The sequence below is a fragment of the Recurvomyces mirabilis genome (assembly GCF_035927965.1).
Source record: "Recurvomyces mirabilis strain CCFEE 5264 chromosome Unknown scaffold_20, whole genome shotgun sequence".
NCBI lineage: Eukaryota > Fungi > Ascomycota > Dothideomycetes > Mycosphaerellales > Teratosphaeriaceae > Recurvomyces > Recurvomyces mirabilis.
In genome coordinates, this window is record NW_027041954.1 from 509,218 (window position 1) to 533,039 (window position 23,822).

General features: G+C 53.2%; 8 protein-coding genes across 8 annotated transcripts; 5 read left to right on the plus strand and 3 right to left on the minus strand.

Annotated features, from left to right (window-relative positions):
* Positions 1 to 5: 5 nt before the first annotated feature.
* On the plus strand, positions 6 to 1,866 carry LTS14_007449 (uncharacterized protein; the record flags this gene model as incomplete). Its single annotated transcript, XM_064840141.1, has 2 exons — positions 6 to 119; positions 340 to 1,866. The coding sequence occupies 2 exons, from the start codon at positions 6 to 8 to the stop codon at positions 1,864 to 1,866; spliced, it is 1,641 nt and encodes a 546-aa protein (XP_064692462.1).
* A 174-nt stretch (positions 1,867 to 2,040) lies between these two features.
* On the minus strand, positions 2,041 to 3,912 carry LTS14_007450 (uncharacterized protein; the record flags this gene model as incomplete). Its single annotated transcript, XM_064840142.1, has 2 exons — positions 2,041 to 3,179; positions 3,273 to 3,912. The coding sequence occupies 2 exons, from the start codon at positions 3,910 to 3,912 to the stop codon at positions 2,041 to 2,043; spliced, it is 1,779 nt and encodes a 592-aa protein (XP_064692463.1).
* Positions 3,913 to 4,884: 972 nt separating this feature from the next.
* Positions 4,885 to 5,976, plus strand: LTS14_007451 (uncharacterized protein; the record flags this gene model as incomplete). The annotated part of the gene is made up of 1 exon (XM_064840143.1): positions 4,885 to 5,976. One exon carries the CDS (start codon positions 4,885 to 4,887, stop codon positions 5,974 to 5,976), a length of 1,092 nt encoding a protein of 363 aa, XP_064692464.1.
* Positions 5,977 to 7,325: 1,349 nt separating this feature from the next.
* On the plus strand, positions 7,326 to 7,691 carry LTS14_007452 (uncharacterized protein; the record flags this gene model as incomplete). Its single annotated transcript, XM_064840144.1, has 1 exon — positions 7,326 to 7,691. One exon carries the CDS (start codon positions 7,326 to 7,328, stop codon positions 7,689 to 7,691), a length of 366 nt encoding a protein of 121 aa, XP_064692465.1.
* Positions 7,692 to 8,616: 925 nt separating this feature from the next.
* Positions 8,617 to 11,691, minus strand: LTS14_007453 (uncharacterized protein; the record flags this gene model as incomplete). The annotated part of the gene is made up of 1 exon (XM_064840145.1): positions 8,617 to 11,691. One exon carries the CDS (start codon positions 11,689 to 11,691, stop codon positions 8,617 to 8,619), a length of 3,075 nt encoding a protein of 1,024 aa, XP_064692466.1.
* Positions 11,692 to 15,811: 4,120 nt separating this feature from the next.
* ACF2 (endo-1,3-beta glucanase) lies at positions 15,812 to 19,039 on the plus strand (the record flags this gene model as incomplete). Its single annotated transcript, XM_064840146.1, has 2 exons — positions 15,812 to 15,874; positions 15,956 to 19,039. 2 exons carry the CDS (start codon positions 15,812 to 15,814, stop codon positions 19,037 to 19,039), a joined length of 3,147 nt encoding a protein of 1,048 aa, XP_064692467.1.
* A 413-nt stretch (positions 19,040 to 19,452) lies between these two features.
* Positions 19,453 to 21,664, minus strand: LTS14_007455 (uncharacterized protein; the record flags this gene model as incomplete). The annotated part of the gene is made up of 4 exons (XM_064840147.1): positions 19,453 to 19,711; positions 19,784 to 20,511; positions 20,564 to 20,977; positions 21,182 to 21,664. The coding sequence occupies 4 exons, from the start codon at positions 21,662 to 21,664 to the stop codon at positions 19,453 to 19,455; spliced, it is 1,884 nt and encodes a 627-aa protein (XP_064692468.1).
* A 198-nt stretch (positions 21,665 to 21,862) lies between these two features.
* Positions 21,863 to 22,848, plus strand: LTS14_007456 (uncharacterized protein; the record flags this gene model as incomplete). Its single annotated transcript, XM_064840148.1, has 2 exons — positions 21,863 to 22,790; positions 22,829 to 22,848. The coding sequence occupies 2 exons, from the start codon at positions 21,863 to 21,865 to the stop codon at positions 22,846 to 22,848; spliced, it is 948 nt and encodes a 315-aa protein (XP_064692469.1).
* Positions 22,849 to 23,822: the final 974 nt, after the last annotated feature.

Here is a 23,822-nt window from a genome sequence, read left to right on the forward strand (position 1 = left end):
ATAGAATGTCTGTGATGCTGAGCTGTGTTCTCGAGGCACAAAACAAGCACCATCTACGTCAGAGCACATGTGCTATCAGCGCTTATCAGCCCAAAGAGGAAAGCACAGCAGAGCTCGGGGTACGTATCCATAGCTCTATCTTAACAAAACACAAGACGTGCGGGCCATGATTGTTTTTAGTACAATCTTCAAGCACAGTATACCTCCTCACCCTTCAACTATTCGACGGTACTGACGATGACCATTTCACTGATACCCTTGATCGCTGCCACGTCCCTGCTTGCTCTTGCTCTCTACCGTTATGTACTTCATCCCCTCGTCTTATCTCCTCTCTCCAAGATCCCCTCAGCTCACTGGTCGGCGCCGCTCTCCCGCCTCTGGATACTCTTTTACCGCAGTCGAGAAGAAGACACTCCTGCGATTCATGCCGCACACGAACGCCTTGGTCCGATCATCCGGATTGCACCAGACGAGCTGAGCATCAACAGCGTCGATGGCGGCATTCGTACGATATACGCTGGAGGCTACGAGAAAGGTGACTGGTACAGTAACATGTTCACCAACTATGGCGTCATGCCCATGTTCGCTATGCCAAACCATGGCCCTCACAGTAAGCGGAAGCGCATGATAAGCAATATCTACGCCAAGACGACGTTGCAGAACTCTCAGCCGCTTAACGTCATCAGTAAGACTCTGCTAGACGATCGGCTGATACCTCGTCTTGGTGATATGGCGAAAGATGGCAAGTCCGTCGAGTTCTACTGGATATTTGCTGCGGTGGCGATGGACTTTGTTTCGGCGTATGTATTCGGCCTAGGGCAGAGCACGAATTATGTGCAGGCACCGATTGAAGGCGACAAGTTTTTCCAGGACTACAAGGCTCGGCAGCGATATCAGTTCTGGCCGCAGGATATGCCCAGACTCACTTCCTTTCTCGGCAAGGTTGGACTTCAGTCCCTGATCATTCCTGCATGGGTGAATCGTGCGAATCGCGATATTGAAGCGTTGATACTGAGAATGTGTGACAAAGCGGAGAAGGTGGTGCAGAACTGTGAGTGCCAGAATGAAAAGCTTGAAGAAGGTAGTTGGCCGAACGTTTATGCACAGCTTCGAAATGCTCTACTCAAAGAGGCAAGCACGAAAGCTGATCTCGAGGCCTTGTCAAGTGTCGAAGGGATGGTTCAGAAGCAGCGATTGACGGTGGCGAGCGAGATGCTCGACCATACTTTGGCTGGCTTTGACACAAGCAGCATCACTCTCACATTCCTAGCGTGGGAGCTTAGCAGGCCCGAGAATAACATATGGCAAGCGCGGCTGAGGGATGAGATCGCGAACCTCGATGACAAGCATGATGCCAAGGCCATCGATACACTCCCTATTCTACAGGCAATCTTGATGGAGTCATTGCGCCTCCATGCCGCGATACCTGGCAACCAGCCTCGCATCACACCAGCGAATGCGACTCTTGGCGCCTCACCAGACACAATATTCTCACAGCTTCCACCAGGTGTCCGGGTACAATCACAGGCCTGGTCATTGCACCGGCACCCATCCGTCTTTCCTAAGCCAGAACACTGGGACCCTTCACGTTGGTTACCCGAGTCTTATCCATCACAAGACGCCTTCGAAGCAGCTCAAAAGGAAATGTTACGCTGGTTTTGGGCTTTCGGTAGTGGGGGTAGGATGTGCGTGGGAAGTAATCTGGCAATGTATGATATGAAGGCTATCATTGTTGCCATATGGAGCAGCTTCGGTACGAAAGTAGCTGAAAGGGGAGGCGACGGGATGGTGCATCGGGGTGGTTATGTGGCTGAGCCTGTTGGAAAAGACGGAAAGTTTTTGGAGCTTGCTCTTGAAGCTCTGTGAAACGTTCGATATACCCACTGGGCTGGACAATTCAATCAAGCTATCTCCAGGTCATTGGGGAGTCCTACTTTGTGGAACGAAGATCACAAGTACACATGCCACAACAGAGAGGACTGAAATGTATCCGTATCTGCCAGCACCTAGCTTGGAGGGTGCAAATCGTCCGGTCGCCTTCTAGACAGGAAAGTTTGGCGAACGAGTAGTCCTCTTGGCGCGCGTCTTTTTCCGCCTGCTCAAGCAGATAAAGATTTTGAAAATTCCGTAGATCGTCATGGTGATAAGCCAAACAAGTGCATGCTCGTATAGCTTTACTGCCTGGATCATCCGGACTCGCTTTGCGCCATGCTCACTAGCATCAGGAGTATCGAGAAGGTTGATGGCCACATATGCCATGCCCCCAATGACAATGGCGACGATGCCAAATGCTTGAGGGGAGCGGAATTTGAGGCTACGGGCACCCGCACAAATCATGAGGAACCAGATCGCCAGTATTGTCGCCTGGAGGAAAGGAGTCACGGACTGGGCTTCGTTCCCTGTTCGTACGAGAGCAGGCCAGGCCACAATAGTAAGGACAGCCTCGAAGAGGTTGAAAAGAGTGAATCGCTCATGCAGCCATTCGCGAACGGTAAGCGCTTCGAATGCCAGCGCCAAGAGGAATAACAGAATGTATGGTAGGGATCCAACAATGCCGTCCAGCCCACCTGGATTTCCGTACCGCTCGTCAAATGTTGGGCGGTGCTCCGCCGGCACGGCTTGCATTGCAGAGACCTTTAGTAGACATTGCGATACTGCCATAAGGCACGAGACTGCATTCGTACTAGTGCTCACGCTCGTGAGAGCTTTGCAGATTCTCGAGGCCATCGATCGACGCCTGGCAGCAAGCATGTACATCAAGCGCGGAAGTGATGAAGGCGTCCACGTAGGGGTCGGGAAGCGAAACCTCTGGTTGATCGCCGCCACCTGATCTGCTCCACCTACCAGCCAAGGCCTCATGAAATTCCTTGGGATTTTGAAATCTTCACCATATATCTTATCGCTTCCGTGTGCACATGGCTGCACTTCACTATTCAAAATCTTCGTTGAAGGCGACCGAAGCTTGGAGCGTTTTCTAGATTGTGGACCTCTGATCAGCCGCATCATCTTCACTTCGCCGAGCGGTCTTTGCGTATGTGTCGTCCGATCGAGGGATCGCTCGATCAATGCAAGTTCGGCAGCCTCGGTTTCGTACCACTGCTTGATCCCTGGCTGCTCTGTTGGACATTCATACGATGTCCAAGACAACTTTCTGGGATTGTGATCCGCCAAATTCGAAGCTAGGGACTTGGTGTAAGCAGCCAACTTACGTAGACTTGGGCGTTCAAGGGTGGCAAGGTGATGGCAGAGTCGGCCGACCTGAGGATACCTACGAGAGGCTTTGAGATACCAGGAAGCGGCGACTGCACCCCATTGGAGATAAGGCTTTCGCTCTTCTTCTATGGCCGTACGATACCTAGCAAGATCGCCCAAACAGTCAAACCACGTATCGAGGAATACCGGCACTGTTTCGTGTAGTAGAGATGTCATCTGGTATGCCACATAGATAAATGATAGCATATAGTCTTGCGAATCCGGGCGCCGGTGCCGCAAGATCTCGAGGAAGGCATGGATACCGTGCTTCCGCAGACGTGCCGGCATGCTGTATTTGGCCGGAAGTTCCTTTGGCCCCGATGTAGCTGATGGATGCTGAGTCGCCATCAGAAAGTCGTGATGCTCGTACAAAAGCGCGCGGTGCAGAGCAATGAGTGCCTGCCATTGCTCTTTGCTCAAAACGGTCGGGTTGCTCGCTTGTGCCCCATCTATGTTAATGCACTTAGCCTCGACCACCACAAGACCAGCATATATGCCTTTGATCTCCGCTGTGAGCTGATCTTCAGAGATGAGGGACGGCTCCGCCTGAAAGACCAGGCCAGGCCAACGAGCTTTCTGTGGGACGTTTGTTATGGGGTTCTGCGTTTCGGAGGTGCTGTCGTCTTGGTCGAGTCGAGTTGAGCTTGAGCCGCATGCCATCTTTCGTGAAGCAGAGTTCGGGTGGCTTCTGGCGTCCGCCTTGGTTCTGCCAATTGACCCTTCACTCTCTGAGTCGTTTCTGTACGAGCTTTGGCGAGCTGGGGATAGGCTGCTTCTCTTCCTAAAAGCAGAAGCGGGTACGATGGACATCACATCTTCCGAGGATATATCTTCAGCGTTGGGATGCAAGGTATCCCGCATATGCTTTCGATGCACGTTTCCGTGCCTCGACTCTGGTGTGTGACTGTCGGATGGAGTGTGGAGAGATGGCAGAATGATCGTGGCCCTGAGAGCCGGACAAAGTGTGACGAGAGTGCTGCAGTCGTTGCTGGATGGCGGCAACAATGTCGTGCGAAAAGAGGTTGTCCGCGCAAGAGAGGCTTCTAAACTGAACCTCGACTCCGAAGGACAAAATTTCTTGCCTCAAGACATTGGCTGCACTAATTGCCGGATAGTTGCAGATATCATGGTCGAGCCACGAACAGTAAGTCCTGAAGCGTGCCGTCTGATCCTTGACGAGGCAGTGCTGAGCCATCGGCACAAACGCAGTCGATCTGCGAATCATGCCACATTAAGGGCGACATGGAACCACTTCTTCCAGCCACCCGTCTACGACACATCATTCGGCACCATAATTGTACATGTTAAAAAAGGCATCTTGGTTGTGTCCAGGTTTTAGATGTGATCGGGGCGTTAAGCCTGCAGGTTGAGGTGCGGCCTCAAAGCATGGCGTCTGCGTAGCCACATTTGCACATCCTCAGGCCTGATCTCACCGAGGATTTCCTCGCAACTCCAGTCATCCATGGATACCGGTTTTGCATTCACGAGGCAGAGTCGGTGCTGGCTGGCACCGAGGTAGCTAGATTGTCTTCCCAGCATCTACTTACTTCACGAACTTCATGCTTAGTCGTTTCTGCATTGCCCATCGCCATCTATTCGCCAAAAGTCTTATGCGACTTGTCAGAAACGATCATGCCGGACGAGAGCTGGAAGGCGTATGTGTTCGAACGTCTACCTTCGGAGAGATGTATTCGCACTCTACAGATAAGGCCTGGATGTGATAGTGCGGCCATCAGCTGCGACCTGGAGACAGTCGATCTGGATGCAAAAGCGACACCGAGATACACAGCGCTGTCGTACAATTGGGGCAACGAGGCAGAATCTCGTGACATACATGTCAGTGAGCGTAGGATAAGCATTCGCTCAAATCTTCACCAAGCGCTTGAAGGTATGCGCCTGCCAGACGAGGTTCGTGGCGTGTGGGTTGATGAGCTGTGCATCAATCAGGCGGACCACCAGGAAATAGCAGCACAGGTCACTCTTATGGCGAATATCTTCAGCCTCGCTTCCCAAGTCGTAGTGTGGCTTGCCGAACAAGAGACTCACATGGACGTCGAGAGAGATGTCGATGAGCTCCCTTCACCCCCACGCAGGATGGCACCGCCATGTACTGGCACCACATGTACCGGAATGGAGCCGCAAAGCTTTACGAAGGGAGAGGGGGACAGACCATGGCACCTTGATGTAGAGATGGACAGTTGTGGCGACTGGTTGCTGCAGACTACCGAGTATCAACGCTGGGAGCAGGAAAAGAGTCGTTTTATCTGGATAAACCGGGTGACTGGTTGCGGCAAGTCGACTTTGGTGAAGAGTCTCCACGCTAGTGAACGCTGTGCGAACACAGATCCGAGAGAGCGATTGTGCGGATATCTCGGTATGTTCACCTCCAGCATGCCCGCTGTGCAATATGAGTGGCGAGCGGATCAATATCATTCTGTGCTGGACGAAATGACAAACCTGATGCAACGAGCCGACAAAGATGCACAGTCTAGGGAATATTACCTCAACGACCAGCAGACCGTACGGACGGCGCTTGATGCAATGGCTTCCGGCCAATGGTTCAAGCGTCCTTGGGTGCTACAGGAGATCTACTGCGCGAGTCGGGACGTTGAGTTTTGGATGGGGATAGAAGGACGATTGCTTACCGTTTCAGTCGAACGGGACCAGGAATTGATGGCAGCCGACCAGTCCAGATCACACGAGATAGACGTCAAACCTCCATGACATCGTCGCAGCAGCTCGTCGCAGCACATATGCGTGGATTTCGATCGAATATTGTACCTCCCACAGGACCTGGAGATCCAACGCACCACACGAGAGCCGCCTAGATCCCCTGATATGGATTGCTCGTACCGGAGACACGGCCGCGAATACATTGGCCCTCGCCAGAAGCCCAGTTGCGGTCGGTGCAACGTTGTATACACAAGGTCCCAAGTACGTCGCTTGTATGTGACTAAGAATGAGCATGAGCATGAACATCATGGTCCTGCACAATCTCATTGTTGCATCTTACATCGTTCAGTCGGCATTCGGCGAGCCGCCAAATTAGTGTCTGGGCTGCTCGTGGTACCGCAGATTCTGGCTGTCCGCGACTATGCTATTGCGTATGATTTAGCGCCGCCCTTCCAAATTTCCTGGGTACTAGACGTCAACACTGCAGAATCGATCTGGGCAAGTACTTCGGCAATGCCAGGCTTGCGAACACCGCTGACTTTGGCTCAGATACCGAATTTGGTTGGAAACTGGCCGTGGTTGGTAAAACCTTCGCCACAGCTGTTCCTTCTGTGCGTTATAGGCGGCACAGCAGCCCTTCGACTGTATGCCTATCTCTCCCGTGCAGACCGGTACCAAGTCTGGTTCGTCGCGCTCGGAATGCTCAGCTGGCCTGTGGTAGGATATCTCGTCGGGATAGATTTGCCGGCAGCGAGCCTCTGTGTCATGCCTTGGACAGCCTTCGGAAGCCTTCTACTGAGCGATGTCATACACGGCAGCTTGCGTATGCTATTGTTGGAAAGCACAGCCCGCTCCTCTGATGATGTGGATTTGGAAAGCCAGATTGATGAGAAAGATCAAATGTTCGATTATCCTGTGTGATCTTGACAAGGAGAGCGAGCACTGTAGGAGGCATTTCGGAGCATTGCATGTCTAGCAGGGACGGACAGCGTAGTGCCCTCGGAATGAGTGCGCCTAAGGTACTGTGGACGGTGTGTGTTCTGGAGCATCGTTATGGGAACAGGTATTGGCGGTCGTTGGTACTAAGACACCCGAGCATCAGTATAGCCTGTGCCTTTTGTTCGTGAACTTCCCAGCTTTGGTCTATAAGTCAACCAGTATGATCAATCGACATAGGCTAGGGTGCTCCCGCCAGAAAGTCTGTATGTTCTAATATCGAGATCTAGTCAATGCTATCGCCTCGAACAGAGCAGAAGTGAGCCACTGGTCCAAGCTCATCTCCGCATCACCCGCAATATCATAGCTGAGTACCATTGTGCCACCACGCAAGAGGCCGCCTTCGGGTCGTGAATGTAGTGGCTTGCGTATCGTACTTGTCACAAGGTATCCATATCGCTATGATGACATCTCAAGCCATCCAAACCCGCTCCCTCTACCGCCGCTTCCTGCGAGAGCTCCCCATCCGCACCCCCTCCATCCTGGCCAACCCATCACCAATCCAACAACACGTCCGCGCCGACTTCTCCAGCCAGTCCAGCACACCATTACCATCACTGGGCCATCAAACCGCAAAGGTAGCAGAACGAAGACTACAGGAAGCCGAACAGTATCTCCACTACCTCAAAGCTCAAAGGCAGTACATCACGCTGATCGAACGATACAATCCTGGTATGAATATGGCGGAGGAGGACCGTGTACGGTTGACGGCTAGAAGGGTGGGCATGGATCTGCCTGTTGAATTTGCGGCGGGTGAGAAGAAGGAGTGAAGTGATGGCGGAGGAGTGAGAAAGCAAAACATGGTTCTTGAGCATCCAGCCAGCAGCATCGCATAGTCTTGGATTACGGAGGCCGAAGAGCAACTTACGATGCTGTTCACAGTCCATCTCGGTGCCGGAAGACAAAACAAGCTTCGCCATCGGCCTGCATCGCACACGATTGCTGTCGAGAGGTCGGAACAGGTGTGAAGAACGCCATACGACGATGCCACGAGACTCGCAACGCTTCGGACGCCAGCATGAGCCCAAAGCTCTTGGTCTCGCTCGAAACTTGGGACGGAGTTGAACCAACACATGACATCGGAAGGCTTCGAATATGCATTGTCGAGGTGCAGCGTCATGTGAACTTCTGGGCTGTGGGAGGCACGATACCTGCATCGCTGAATGGAGGGGACGGAGAAGCCTGTCACTGTGTCGGAGGGAGACGTTGGTACAACCTACACACGTCAGTAGTCAAGGAAGGAAATCATGCTGGGAAACCAGTACCAAAAGCTATAGAACTATATCCAAGATCAACTCAGTGTAGTGTCCAGCCCAAATATCTGTATCCCGGTTGACATGACATAAGCCGAAATACGAGCCAAAGAATGTCCCAATAACTCCCGCAGTAGCCCAAGTGAAAGTCATAATACGGTCGTAAGTCGTGAACGCAACACAGAAAAGAAAGGTCGTCAAGCAGTTGGCATCCAGTGCCGTATGCTGGGGCTTCGTGAGACTCATGAGCCTCAGGCAGGAGGGCGTGAAGTGGGATGGTAAGCAGTTCGCACCGGGGTGCTTGGATAGTGATCGATGGGTGGTCCGCTGGTCATGCTCAGCTCAATGCCGACTAGAGTGTATATCCAGCTGTAGACCTTGTGCCGCGTCGTGCTGAGAGAATGGCTGGTTGTCGTAATGTGATGATGTCGCCGAGCAAGAACTAGATGTACCAAGTACTCTCTGCCAGACGAGCGTGCACACCATTGGTCCACTCAGACTGCCCAGCACTGTAGACGGTCGAATCGTCACCGTGATCTTCAGCAAGGACACTGAAGAGGTATGCACGAGCACGTTCGCAAAGCAGGTCTGCGTAGTATGCTGGCGGACAGATCGAGACGGCCTTGGTGGCGCGGTTGAAGAGATAGCACAGGTTGTGAGTGAATGCCTGCAACTCATCTGCCTCGAAGCCAATGTCGTCCTTAAGTACAACGTAATGAGCTGGGCGAGCGGTACCTTGGAGACCTTGGTGGGCTTGGAGCCAGAACTCGGAGATGATCCGACCAGAAATGTGGCGATCGACAATCGTGCCTGGCTTGGGGTTCCATGAGCCTTTGCCAGACTTTGGATTGAAGTCAGCATCAGCTTCTTTTGTTGGATAGAAGCGCGTGTGGTGGCGTTTCCCAACGACCAAGATGGCCATCTTCGGCCACTTCTTTTCCTCGCCGTAGCGCTCTTTGAAAGCATCGAGGAAGGCTGGCAGCTCCAGGAGTAGAACCTGATCGTATTGACCCTCTGATACACCGTCCCGGTATAGGATGATCTTCGTCGGCAAACCACCATTATGCTTCTTGCGCCACAGATCAAGCCGCTCAAGCACCATCTCCTTCAAGCCAGAGACCATCTCCTTCTTTCCTTCCTGTGTGCGAACACTACCAGGCCATTGGGTAAGGTGCTCATCCGTGCTTGCTACCACGCAGGAAATGCTAGGAGCGCCTACTGAGCTGCCGGGTGACGGATGAGTGACGTCGATGCCGAACAGCATAGTATTGTTGTCAAGTGGTTTGCTGAGTGTGCCCGCAACGACATGATTGATACCGCCGCCCTTGATGTTGAACTTCAGAGCAAGGTTGCCTAGGAACATGCCTTGGTTCTTGGGCTTCTGGAGTTTCTGTCCAACGGCGTTGATGGTGTGGATGCCGTGCTTGACATCACCGTAGTACTTGATTCGAGCATACAGCCAACGGTCAACCTCAGGCAGTACGACGAAGAAGAGTGGGCAGCGGTGCTGAACACCATTGTCAAAGACCTTCTCCAGCTGGCGGTTGTTCGTCGCGCGATTGTCCGGCGTCAAAGCATCAAGTGTAATCGTTTGAGTTGGGCCACGCTGACCCATTGTCAGCCCATAGGCCTTCAGATACTTGGCCAGCTCTTCGAACAGAGGCTCAGGGGAAAGCATATCACCGCCAGCCCTCTCGTTCAGGGCCGAGCCGCGATTGCCTTGTCGGTTGATCACGATCACCTGCCACTTGTCCCAACGACCGGGCTTGAAGAACTTCTGCTCTGCGCAATTCCACGATCCGGATCGAGGACTCTCTTGTTTGGTCGCATACTTGATCTGCGGGTTTGGCAGCACGCGACCAGGCACTGTCAGCATATCAACACCCGTACGCATGCCCCATGGCTGGACAGAAGTATTCTGCGGGTCTGCCGCGTTCGGGAGATTCCGCAGTCTGAATAGACGCACACCATTTCCTGGACTCTCCGCAGTCCCAGCAATCGACATTGCGTTGAGGTTCGGAAATCGTGCGGCGAACTTCAGCATTTCGCTAGTTTGATCGCCGCTGAGCAAGCGAGTGTATGGCTGACCAGGGAGTACAGTGCATAGCTCAACAGGTAGATACTGAGGATCGGTTCGAGTGCCGACATTCAGAACAGGCAGCTTGGGTTGCTGCAATGTAATCCCGTGATGGGACCGGAAGTATTCAAATACGGTAGTCTGACGTGGTTGAGGGTTGGCTTGTGTTCTGTCAACAAATCCGAAACGCACTTCTTGGGAGTTCCCGAACCGACGTACGCCACGAGAGGTAGCTGTATCTTTGGCATAACCGACGATAGTCTTCGTCTTCGTCATGAATGGTTGTTGTTGACCGTCTTTGCAGTACACAGCCTTGACCTTGAGCATGCGAATGAATGCTTCATTTCGCTCATGGCTTCTGGAGCCATACTCATTGATCAGTGTCTGCAACGGCATAGGCTTGTAGAAAGCCCCGCTCGTCACGTTCAAATTAAGCAAAAGACGGCCTACTGCTGGACGGACACTCGAGTAATACCCTCTTAGTGCTTCTAGACCGTTGCTAAGGTCGTAGCTCTCGAAGGCCGGATGTCCCTCATGCATGTAGAAGCGGTTCCTGCCTGCATCCCGAACGGAGGGAGCATCATTCGGCGCCTTGCACATGATAATGTTCAGGAGCTGAATGATATTCCCAGTGTCGTATGTTGCGCCGAGTGACGTACTCTTGAGATATTCGATGATCTGCCTCGAGGTGAACGTGCCATTCGACCTGACTGCGAAGGTGATTCTGTTGCGGTTTTGAGCTTCCTGCACGAAAGCAGGAGGTGGACCTTGGTTCGTTGGGGCTGATGCATCGACTGAAGGTAAGACGATTTTCTCCTTCCACTCTTCACCAGGTCCGAGATCGATCGTGGTTGTCGTGACAATGATATTGGCATAATCGGTGGCGCTCAGAACGTTCTTGAACTTAGGATGGGTAAGGATGTGCTTCAGTAGACGACGTCTCTTCTCACGGCTGAGCTCCGGCTGAATGTTGACGTCGTAGCGGTACAAAGGCTGCTCTGGCTTGCCAGCTTCGAACGCTGTTGTGATGCTGAGATAGTTCGTACGGAGGATAATAGGGGTGCCTTTTGTCCCGTAGCCACGGCGGCCTGGTACAGTCGTACTCCCAAGTGGGAACGAATTGTCCCTCGTGACTGGCACGAGAGAGTTCTCGAGATCCGTAATGGCCTTGGCTGGGATTGGTACAGGTGCACCACCAAGATAGATGCCACCAGCACCTCCTGGCGGTGGTCCACGGAACGCAAATTGCTGAGTCTGACCGCCGCCTGGTGGTCCCCTAAACCCACCCTGTGGTCTGTTGTCCTGTCCACCACCATCACGACCGCCGTCCCCACCACGGCCACGACCACGACCACGAAAACTGTCGCCGCGATTGCCGCCACCGCCACGGAAGCTGTCGCCACGGTTGCCTCCTCCACCTCTGCCACGTGGGGCAGACATCGTGGAATGTGGAACCACCTGTCCTTGGACCTATTCTGAAGCCCTACAGAGCCTGAATTATCGACGGGGAATGTGTTATGAGATCGCGTAACAACTACAACTGTGAGCTATCAGCTAGTTGGCCTGGACCTCGATCCTGATTGTAGGAGCTTGATGTAGATGACGAATAAGCAGAGTGATCAGGTCAACTGCGCTGGTCGAATGATAGCTTTGAGGACGAGAGTTCTGTTGGTAGACTAGGAAGAATATCGTCGAAGATATATGACGGAGGTGGGCGGTGTAGTGACGAGGCATGTGCTTGTGGACAACGGCTTGACATGAGACACGCAGGAGAGACTGCTAAGAGTACTTACAGCACGCATGAAAGATTGTTGAGACTCTGAACTTTTGCTAATGCTGTTTTGGTGTAGTGATTGAGGTTCTTTGTCGTGATGCTGTAATTCTGGGACGACTTGAAGTAACGAACAATGAAAAGATGATGGTGCTTCCAAGGTGGTACCAATGATACGCTGCACGAGGGATGAGATTCACATATGAATGTTGTAGAGAGGTGAAGGTGGACTGAGGTGAAATTGATGCAGAAGGACGTCGCAGCCTTGTGAGGTATCACAAGCAATGACGATGGATGCCTGGGCGCCAACGCGGCAGCACGTGACATGAGCTCGAATGAGGCTCTTCACGACCACATCCTTTCGTACACGTTGAGCTTGTCTCCGAGGATGGAATCGATGTCAAAGCCAAGGAACATCAGATACCGTCTTGCTCAAATCAAAGTGCGTACTGTATCCAGAGGGATCTCCTCTAATGGGGCGCGCCCTTGCCTGGGACACTCGCCCATGTTCAGTGGCTGATACTGTCCAATGAACGATACCGCCAAATGCACGCAACGGAACTCAGCGCTAATATTGGTGTCGACTTCCTTATCCGTGGCTCCTGGAATCAGGCTCCGTCTCCTGACTGCCGCGCCTATCGTCGCTGGACAATAGTCATTCCAACTCTCGATGACATAGAAGGACTTTCGTCTCTTCCGTAGGGATCAATACCAAACATGAGACGCCCACTCTGCCCGGACACAAAACGACCCTTAGATGCAGGATACGCCAAGGACCTCTCGACGAGTGAGCGCCATGGCCCTGGGTTGGTAACAACGAAGAAGGGAGAAAAGTTCAGACTGGACGGTTCAGCATGCTTCCCAACTAGCTTACTCGTATAGTATGTGATGTCAGCATTGCGAGTTGCAATGTTACGTGAGTCCTGACCACGCTTTGTATCTTCTAGGCTCGGCCACTGTTAGACTGTGGGCCCAGCGGCTACTGCCACGAGTACCTCAGGCTTCGCGGCGTGGAGAATGATGTGAATTTTGGTGCCCTGGCTAGTGTGGCGCTTGATCTGGCGCAATCTCATGGTTTACGTGGTGGTGTTGTGGTTGGATGTCATCTGGCCCCTGCTGGTCTACCGCTTGTACCTTCACATGGCTGTTCTTCGAAGAGTCTTCTATCCTGTGGATCTTCTTCTCAGCTCGGCAATGTGAGTTAGATGGTTCGAGGAAGATTGTGCGAACATGGGTCTCTGACGTTCCTCCAACCTTCAATACTGGAAATAGCCTCGCAATGTGAATCCCAGTGATATGGCTCGTAGCCAGCACACTGGAAGGAGGCGACGTTTAGACCGCGACCATGAGCAAGACGCCGACGAAATGTGCACTCGTCTTCCCAGGTTGATCGTCCTGCTATGAAAGCTCGGGCAGGGAATGTCGCAAAGTATGAGGCGACGCAAATTATAACCAGTCTACTAAAAGGCAAATGATGTCGACGCAGAAAGCAAGCTGTCGCATCAAGTGAAGGCGAGACGTACATTGGACCCGACCATTGATGTTGTGGCAAAGTTCTCGGGAAGCCGCGTCCTCCTCTATTGCAAGGAATATTATGGCATCCGGGACAGAACCGTGAGTTGACAGATGTGATTACCATCTTCTGAGGTGCAGATTCACTATATCCCAAAGTCAATGTACGGTGCTGCCATCTATCACTGGCTGTTGCAGCTTGTGCTCGGACGACTATGCAACGAGCTTGACACTATACTGTCTAATGCCACTGTCACGGTCCCTTTACCTGCATGGATCAGACGCCTTTCAGAGGACGTCCTGACGTCCTGGTAATATACGTTGCAGGCTGGGACTTTTGGGAGTGCCGTAGTGTCGCTGTCCCTGCCGGTCACGTGGGCCGTGATCGCTGAGAGTACGGCCGGTTTTCAAGGGACTGTTGGAATACCATTGTTAAAGCAGTTGTTGTTGGATAGGACGAACGACACAATGCGAGGGTGGCAGACAACCAGTAAGCATGGGGCTGACTCGCTCGCTGATCCGTAGGTGGGCTGACTGAAGGTCATATGGTGAGATGCCTTGGTATGGCTTGGTCAAACGTAGTTGTCCCATGAATAATGATGGCGGTCAACAACTGTGCAAATCACTCGCGTACGTCGTCGACTGCTAATCATGATGTCAGGTAATACAGGATCCGTTGTGAATCTGTCTCGTAGGTGCGTGGCAGGTCTTGTATTCGTTGCATGTCTTGCTAGCAAGAGGTGTTGTTCATGACGACGGCACGCTGCTGGAGGACAAAGGCACACTGCCAACGGGCTGCCCGGTGATGAGATGTTCAGAAGCCGTCTCCACAGGCTTGAGACCTGTCGTACATGTTGTGCAACTTACGTGCATCTTCGCGACTGAACGGCTGCCAGATGTGCGGGTGTGCAACTTACTGTGCAAGTGACACGGCCTTGCAGCTGGCCACGCCAGGGTATCTGGACCCGGTCGATGGCGCTTCTATGGCGCAAGTCGGCAGAGGTGCGTTGCATTTCCAGAGCCTGAGACATTGCCTCACACATGTTCTTCAGCAGTTGCGGAGAGCTGCTGCCGAGTGCCGAGAGATGTGGACGACAAGATTGTTGACATCCTTGTCGCTGAGGTAAACAATGGCGTTCTCACCAAAGCCGGCCCAAACGCTGACCGTAACAATAAAGCGAGACTCCGCATCACGATTCATGTGATGCAACGTCTCGAAGAAGTTAGCCATCTCGCTACCTCCCACTCGCCGTAATGCACCGTCCGGCCATCGGGCGTGTATGGTTTGTGTTTATTCGCGTGCCGGGAAGCACTCGGTCCGTGCGAAGAAAGATCATCCCAGCAACCGAGATCTGAGTTCGCGCCAGGAACGCCGGGCGGCTGAGCTTCATCTTGCATCTCGGAGTCTCATCAGACCGCACTACTCCTCGTGTGTGGGTCAAAAGGTCGTCTTGGTGGTGTGTGTGGCGATATCTCGATGGCTTGCGGTGAAAGCCTTTCGATGGTGCAGCTAGGTGGATGGGGATCTCGCGAAAAAAGGAGGATGATGGAGGCGCGAGACCACTCCATGACCTCGAATGGTAGAAAGGCTGATCGTATATCCGTCGTCAGGTTGGCGGAGGTAGCACGATGGCACAGGTACCTGCAGCCCGTGCGACGTATGGCGACACTAAGGATCAACGTCGCGCGTTTGGCCCTCTTGTATGGGCACACATTCCTCGACGTTATCCTTCTCGTTCCCTGGGTGAATATGACGACCCCACTTCCTCTTGTCGCGAGGACAGCGCCCAGGAGTCCTCCAAAGATAGGTATAATATTCATCCTGACCTTTCGTTACATAGTCGTCTCTGAAACTGGAATCCATCTGAGCCATCCCTTCGGGTCCTGTCACCTGCAGCCACGGCTCTCATTGTACATTTCCTACCATACCGACCAATCCACCAATCCCTCTTTAGGGAAGACAGGGCACATTCGATTCTGTCTGACGTGTGACGACCCTAAACGACACCAACTGATGCATAGCACTTTGTTCTCTGTCGTTTGAGAACGCCATACCCGATACACGGCCAACGACGCATCGAATCCACCACGGAACGGCAAGAGACAGCGACGGTCTGAGGGTGGTTGTACCTGTATCACGCAATCCAGGATACAAGCCTACCCAGAAGAGCGAAGAAGTTCTTAAGCCGAGTCTAAGTCCTGCCCCAAGCTCCCTCCCATCCTATTCTCTGCAGTTGCACATACTAACTACATTTCTCGTTGCTTCCTCCTCCCGCGATGGACAGACAACGGCTTCGCCCACGAGCGTCGCACCTTCTTCCGCTAATAGCGTGCATACAGGTACAGCTGAGCTCAGCATATCCACAGGTTCAACCACACTGGCAGAATGCTAGCTCGATCACGACTTCTGACTCTCAGCAGACTCCTCCGTACGGCCGAGGAACCGGAAATGCCGCCGGAAACACACCAGCAACGACATGCACGGAAGACGCACCGTGGCGATCGAACCATCCTGTGCAGCAGATTCAGGACGGACAAATACAAGAAATTGTTTACACAGAAGTGTTCTCCTCACAGAGCGGAACCGAGACGCTGTATAGCACAACCACGGCGACGACGGTGGTCACGGTCGGCAATTGGCCTACGAACGCAGCTTGGGGTCATGGACCGCCAGGATGGCATGGAGATCTGCCAAGTGATGGGGCTACGTCGACGCCGACGGATTCCTCCCCAGCAACTTCTCTATCAAGCAGCATCTCCACTTCTGCTCCGACTTCGAGCGCCACGGCCACTATGTCAACGAGCCCTGTATTCTCTGCTGCCGCTATCAGCAGCACTAGCCAGTCCTTCAGCAGTACTACGTCAGCGAGCCAGACGCCCAGCACTTCTGGCTCGACCAGTGCAATATCAGCAGCTTCTCAGGCACCAACGAGCGTACCAGATAGCTCTTTGACATCTCTGACAACGTCTGAAGTGCAGTCGGCAACACTCACGCTTAACCGAACTACGTCGACATCAGTCATCACTTCGTTGGATACCGTTGGCAACCCATCGTCGCAGCCATTTCAAACGTCGATCGCCAACGCAACGTCAACGCTCTCGCTCATCAACACTTCAACATTGAGTAGTCTTGGTCCCACGGCGACTGCGAATGTCACAGCTATCAACGCCAATGATATCTTCCAGGCCATTGCCACAGACGCACCGCCATCACAGATCACCTCGAGAGCGGATCACCCTGTCCCGACACTAGGCATCCAGCAACAACAAGAAAGGCTAGAGACCAACAAGTTTTACGCCAACTTCTTTCTTGGTGATCAAGCTGCTGGTACATGGACACATCCGTACTCTGTTTCGTGGTCGAAAGGTGCTGGTGAGACAAAGAGCTGGGGTCTGGCTATTAGTCACATTGAGCGAACGCAGCTGGCTGAGGGCTCCAAAGATCCTTCAAAAGATGCAGGCGATGCATCATTCTTCGCTGGACCAATCGGACTACAGTCAATCGTGCTTTCTGCTACTGAGCTCGCAGGTAACACTCAGCTTACTACGGACACCTTGACTGGATTCTCGGCCAACGTCAATTTGCTTGCAAATTCTGGTGCGAGTCCGGCTATTACTTTCCCGCTGGTACAAGGCATGGCCTTCGTGACTGGCCTATACAGTGGCGTGACACCGCTTCTCGAATCTGGTAGTGTGATCCAGACGCTCACATACGTCGGGACAGTGATCAATGGGCAGACGTACAAGTATCGTGCAGCACTCAACGATGGCTTCAACTGGGTCATCTACATTACCCCGTCGGTATCAGGCTATCAAACGACCTCCTTCACTCTGCTCTCTTCTGGCGAGATTCAAGGACCATCTGGCTTTGCGGGTTCGATCCAAGTAGCGAAAGTGCCCGGCGGATCTCAGGATGCGGAGTCCGTCTACGACGCTTCTGCTGGTGCTTATCCGACTGGCGCCAACATTAGCGGATCCGTACAAGGTACTGCTGGGAGCTACACTCTCTCGTGGTCGAAGGGTGGTATCCAAAGCCAGAAGCTACTGATCTTCGCACTCCCGCATCACCTGGAGACTTTGTCGTACGGGTCTGGAGCTGGCAAGACTGATGTCCAACTCTGGACCACTACCAAAGGTCTCGCCACAGCCATCACAGGCGATTCCTGGACTCTCGACGAGGCAACACTGCCCATCGCCATGAGCTTCGCACCTTGGTCCCCGCAGCAAGGCAGCATCGAAGCGGTCTCCAGTGAAGCCGAAGATGCCATCAATTCTGCAGCGTACGCAGAGCTGGACCAGGACATTGCCAAACAGACCAACTCTGGAAGTCTCTACTACGATGGCAAAGCTCTGGCCAAATTCGCTGCCATCTGCTACACCGCCAACGACATTGCCAACAACAAGACTCTCGCCGCGACTGGCCGCCAGCTACTCGAGACAGCGTTCGCTCTGCATGTTGACAACCAGATGCCCACACCACTCGTCTACGACACACGATGGGGTGGCGCAGTAAGTTCAGGTAGCTACGGCAACGACAACTCCGGCGTTGACTTTGGCAACACGTACTACAACGACCACCATTTCCACTATGGCTACTTTGTCTACGCCGCCGCTGTGATCGGCTACCTTCGACCTGCCTGGCTGAACGAAGGCACGAACAAGGCGTGGGTCAACATGCTGGTCCGTGACTATGCCAATTCTGTCAACAACGACCCGTACTTCCCTTTCCAGCGCATGTTCGACTGGTACCACGGCCATAGCTGGGCGCACGGGATAATCGAGTCCGCCGACGGCAAAGACCAGGAATCGTCCTCTGAAGATACCATGGCCTCCTACGGAATGAAGATGTGGGGCCAGATCATCGGCGACACCAACATGGAAGCTCGTGGGAACCTGATGTTGGCTGTTCAGGCCCGAAGTCTTCAGCATTACTACCTCCTTGCCAACGACAACACGGTGCAGCCGAGCAATTACATTGGCAATAAAGCCGGCGGGATCATGTTCGAGAACAAGATGGATCATACGACGTACTTTGGCACCGAGCCGGAGTATATCGAGGGGATCCATATGCTGCCCCTCATGCCCTTCAGCACTCTCTCCCGCACACAGACGTTCGTGCAACAGGAATGGAACGCCTATTTCGGGTCCTCCGGGATCAAACCCGCTGCGAGCGTCACGGGCGGGTGGAGAGGTATCCTGGTCGCTAACCAAGCTATCTTCGATGCGAAAACAGCTTACTCCTTCTTCAGCTCTAGTACTTTCGACATCAGTTTTCTCGACAACGGAGCAAGTCAGACTTGGTATCTGGCTTGGTCCGCAGCTCTGGGAGGATCGCCGGCCTCGAAGAAGGTCAAGAGGAGTGCTGAGATGAATGTGGAGGCGCATTTGGAGAGGAAAGGCGAGATTGTGAGTCATAAGTTGGGAAATGAGGATGGGTATATTGGGGCGACTCCGACGAGGAGAAGTGGGCGATCGTCCAGGCTGCAGCAGCGGATGAGTGGATGAGTTGATGAAGGAGGTGGAGGGATGAGGTTTGTATAGGGTAAAGTATAGATGGGGCGGGTCTGGGTATGGTCTTGTTTTGACGGCGCGATTGGGAAAGGATGGGTTGGGTTAGAGGATGGGATGGAAGGGATGGGTTATGATACCACGGATGCGCGAAGCGCCCCAGGGCTCTGGGAAAAGAGCTTGTTATGAAGAAATGTTCGGTCGCGTTTTACCGACAGTATGAAATTTGATATTATGACATTAATAGAACTGTATGACTTTTGCACCATCCATCCCATGAGCACGCAGATCTCTTACATCAGATTGACAGTTCGATCTGTGCGATGTCCTGTCAACTTTGTTGTGATCACAACCAACAAATAACATCAAGCTGTCAGGCCGGTGCCTTGCCCACCTCACGCCCTTTGCATCTAGAAGGAGGACCCATCCATGACCAAATTGATCACAAGATACCACTTCCTACACTCCCGCTCGTATCTTCGCGCAGACTCGACTTTCTTCCCCTCGTTCAAGAGCCTACTCATAAAGCCCGAGGCCATCGCGGCTCCAAGGTGCATCGCACTGTTCCTCCCGGGCACCAGCTCGACCGTCGTCTCGGTGAGCACGATCTTGTCGAATGCGAGGAGCTTGAACAGAGTCGTGGTGGCCGCGAGACATTTGCTCTTTTGGCTGGTGACGGCGTAGTGTGTGGCGGGACAGAATTACAGCTCCACCGGGGCCAGACGCGGGATGCCTTCATACAACTTTGCGTCGTAGGTCGACAGGAGATCGAGCGTAAGGCATTCGGCGCGAGTGCAAGCGCCGGGAGATTTGAAAGTCTCGTCTTGCGGCACGTCACGAAATTGCTTCGCGTCTTGCTCTAGCTCGCGCCTCTTCTGCTTCGTTGCTGCTGGCTCCGAACAATCGGCCGAGCATAATGCAAACGCGCACTCGAACCGGTCCAGCTTGAGGTTGGCCTGCAAACGATTGCAGTATAGCGTCTTCATGAGCGACATCTCGTTCGCATGGATGGCCGTGATGCCGTGTGAATAGCAGCTGACAGCTAAGACATACTTGCCAGCTTGAAGTGCGATATTGCCGGCCTCTTTCCATTGCAGTGGCGTCCACATCTGCCTGGTACCAGCTTGGAAAGCGTCGGCTCGAGTCAGCAACGCTCGTGGTACTCGCTTATCTATGAAAGGCAGACGGATAAGGTCCGAGGGATGTTCGACAAGTAGTACACCCAGATCATCGTCGCGAGAGGTGAAGTAAGGCTCCTTGATGGCGATGATTGCATCAGCTGGCATGATCTCATCATCGGGCAATGGGCGATCCGCGTTGGCGAGGGTCAGATTCTTTACGCTGCCGTGGGCATCGCATACGACACCGCGAACATCGGCGGAACGCATTAGGGGACCACCGATCCGGCGCAACATAAGAACTTGGCCCAGATGGTGAGTCTCACAGCGCAAGTCCGAGATCTCCATGGCCTGCAGCTGGTCTAGTGGCTTCGTACTCGGCGGGTATGGCTGGCCGACCCACGATCGAGACCCGAAAGTGTTCGCCTTCTGGTGGCTTGTCCGACTTCGCGCGTTGTACTGCAGCATATTGCACAGCGAGCAGAAAGTCAGGATCTTCGGCGGCACGTCTCTGGCCTTTGCGCTTCATGGCGCATTCCATCTGTGCCATGACCTCGTCCATGACATCTTCAGGCTCCAGAAGAGGAGCGTCTGGAGTTGCCATGCTGTTGTACCCTAATGGCTTAGAGCTCAGCTTTCGTGCGTTTGCTAACACTCTTCGTTTCTGCACGAGCTCAAAGACTTTTCCACGGTGCGGTCCGAGAATGATAGCGTGGTTTCTGCTGGTGGTGTAGTGACGTTGAAGTCCGGAGCAACCACCGCTTCCCAGCAAGGCTGTCAAGGAGCCGTGAGGCGCATGTGCAGGCGTGCTGAGTACCTATGAAGTCCTGTTCTAGGCTTACTACGCAGGACAGGGACGCAATACCTGCCGTCTGTCGTAATATACATGCTGGTGGCCTTGGGCTAAATGTTAGCCAAGTGTGGTCTCTGGTGCGTGCGTACAATGCCACCGCTTCGCAATCCCTCCGATACGTGTAAGAAGGGTTCAAGATCACGTGGTGGCATGTCCAGCAGTAGCCACCTTCAGAACCTCATCCTCAAACCCCTTCACAACAACAACGTCAATACCGGCAGCTTTCAATTTCTGCTTGCCCTCATTCACACCAACGAAAGTCTCTGGCTCACTGACACCCACACACACCGTCTGGATAGCCTGCCTGCCGTATTTGGTCTTCAGGGCCAGGATACGGTCGACACAAGGGGTGTTGCCCACACTTCGCTTATTGCACGGCTCCATGGTCGTATATAGCACAGTGTCCTCTGGTAGACGGTGTCCCAGGCCAGAATCAAGGCACTCATATTGCTTAGACAACTTGATGAAGCAGCTCTGCTCTGCATGAGTATTGCCAGGGCATTCTAAAGTGTAGCCCGTGGTGAGAACTTCATTGCCACATGCCAGCACAGCGCCTACGCAGAAGTTGGTTGGCTTGCGTGATGACTTGCGGGCTTCATCGAGTGCTAATCTCATGTACTCGCTATGTTTGGATGAGTCATCTGAAGACATGGTGGTCGATGATATAGTGGTTTTCTGAAGTGAGGTGGAGAAAGTGAAGTTGGAAATGTTGCCTCGGCAGGCGCGTGTCACATCACGTCACTTGAACGCGTCTTCCAGCTACTTCATCTTTGTTCTGCTTGACATCAGATAATATCAGATAATAGTACTACCGCCCCCCAAGCATCAACATACAGCACGGCAGCCAACATGCCTTCCGCAGATATCGACCTCCAGGACACGCCGCCATCCATCAACCCATACGAAGTCCTATCCATCGATAAATCCGCCACACCCGACCAAATCAAGTCCGCCTACCGCAAAGCCGCCCTCCGACATCACCCGGACAAAGCTTGCGACACCGACAAGGAAGAAGCGCACACCAAATTTCAAGAAGTCGCCTTCGCCTACGCCATCCTCTCCGATGAGCGAAGGCGGAGACGCTATGACGCCACCGGCAGCACATCCGAATCCCTCGACCTCGAAGACGACGACTTCAACTGGGCCGACTTCTTCCACGAACAGTTCGAGCACGTGATTAGTGAGGATAGCATAAATGACTTTGCCAAGAGTTATAAGGGGAGTGAGGAGGAGAAGCAGCATGTACTGAAGGCGTACGAGAAGTGCGGCGGGAATATGGAGAAGTTGTATGAGGAGGTCATGTTGAGCGATATGCTGGAGGATGAGGACCGGTTCCGAGTCACAATCGACAAGGGCATTGATGAGGGCGAGGTGGAGGGGTATAAGAAGTATACTGCCGAGTCCGAGGCGGCGAGGAAGAAGAGGATGGATAGGGCACGGAAGAGGAAGGAGAAAGAAGCCAAGGAAGCTAGTGCAGCGGAGATGGAGACAGACGAGGATCCTCAATCGAAAATGAACAGGGCCAAGGCGAAGAAGGGCAAGGGTGATATGGGTGATCTTGCAGCTCTAATCCAGAGTAGACAGAAGGATCGTGCTGGCGATTTCTTCGCGGGGTTGGAGGCAAAGTATGCTGGTGGAAGTGGTGGTGGGAAGAAGAGCGCGAAGAGGAGTAGTGAGGACGAAGGTCCGAGCGAGGAGGCTTTCGCGGCGAACAGGAAGAAGGGGAAGGCTTCCACGAATGGTGGTGGCGAGGATGCGGAGGCTGGGGCGAGGAGGAGTAAGAGGGCTAAGAGGGCATGAGTACTGCACTTTCAGCTCGGAGGCCAGTCTGGTAACACCGTTGATTTAACTGTTATCCTAGTGACTATTTGGACAGCGAGCGAGGCGTTTGCGGCCTGCCCACGATGAAAATTCATGATTCACAGAAGTCGACTCTCTCCAATCAACTCTCCGATGATTGACCTGGAATTTTCTGTCGATGGCCACATGTACACATGCTGATTCACGTGGAGCACGATCGCCCGATCGAGCGGATCGAAGACTCACATCTTGCCGACACAACGAAAGCCCACGCGACATAGCAAACAGGTTTTGGCCGGTAGCAAGCTTGAGAAATTCTCCTAAAAGAGCAGGCCGGGTCTGCGATTTTTTTGATGTGGGTGTGTGGATGATCAAGAGGCCCATGGATGTGCTCAGCTCTGATGTGACTGCGAGTCAACGAGTCGGCATGGCGTGCACGCCCGTGCGCGGCGAGGAGCATTCACTGACACTCATCAACATGGCTTGCGGCTGCTGCTTAGCTTGGAGACCTGGACCCACTTCTTTCTGACACGTATATAACTCTTGCTCGATTCCTGGTTCCCACAAAGTGCAACCACATCGAAACATCTACATCAACCTCATATGATCATAACGCCCTTCCCGAACTAACCCCGATTGTCTAAGCCAAAGGATTGAGTCCTCAACCGCTGAGAAGACTCTGTGGTAGATCATCATTCCCAAGATCGCCGAGAATATGAGCTCGCTGGTTGACGATGAGGCGTTTTATGAGGCTTTGCAGGAGATTGCCACATTGCGGAAGAGGGTGTGGAAGGAGATGGCCAAGTCCAACGCTGAGGTGAAGGTTGAGACGAGGGAGGAGGCTGGCCAAGGCGATGGATGGGGTGGCCGTCGTTTGGGCTGAGCACGGTATAGTGAGCACGGTACAGGTCGAGTGCATTCAATCAAAAGGTAAACCGAGTCGAGTCCATGTGCATAGATCAGCAGAATTCAGCTACAACGATTCTTCTAACCAACGAAGGCGACTTGA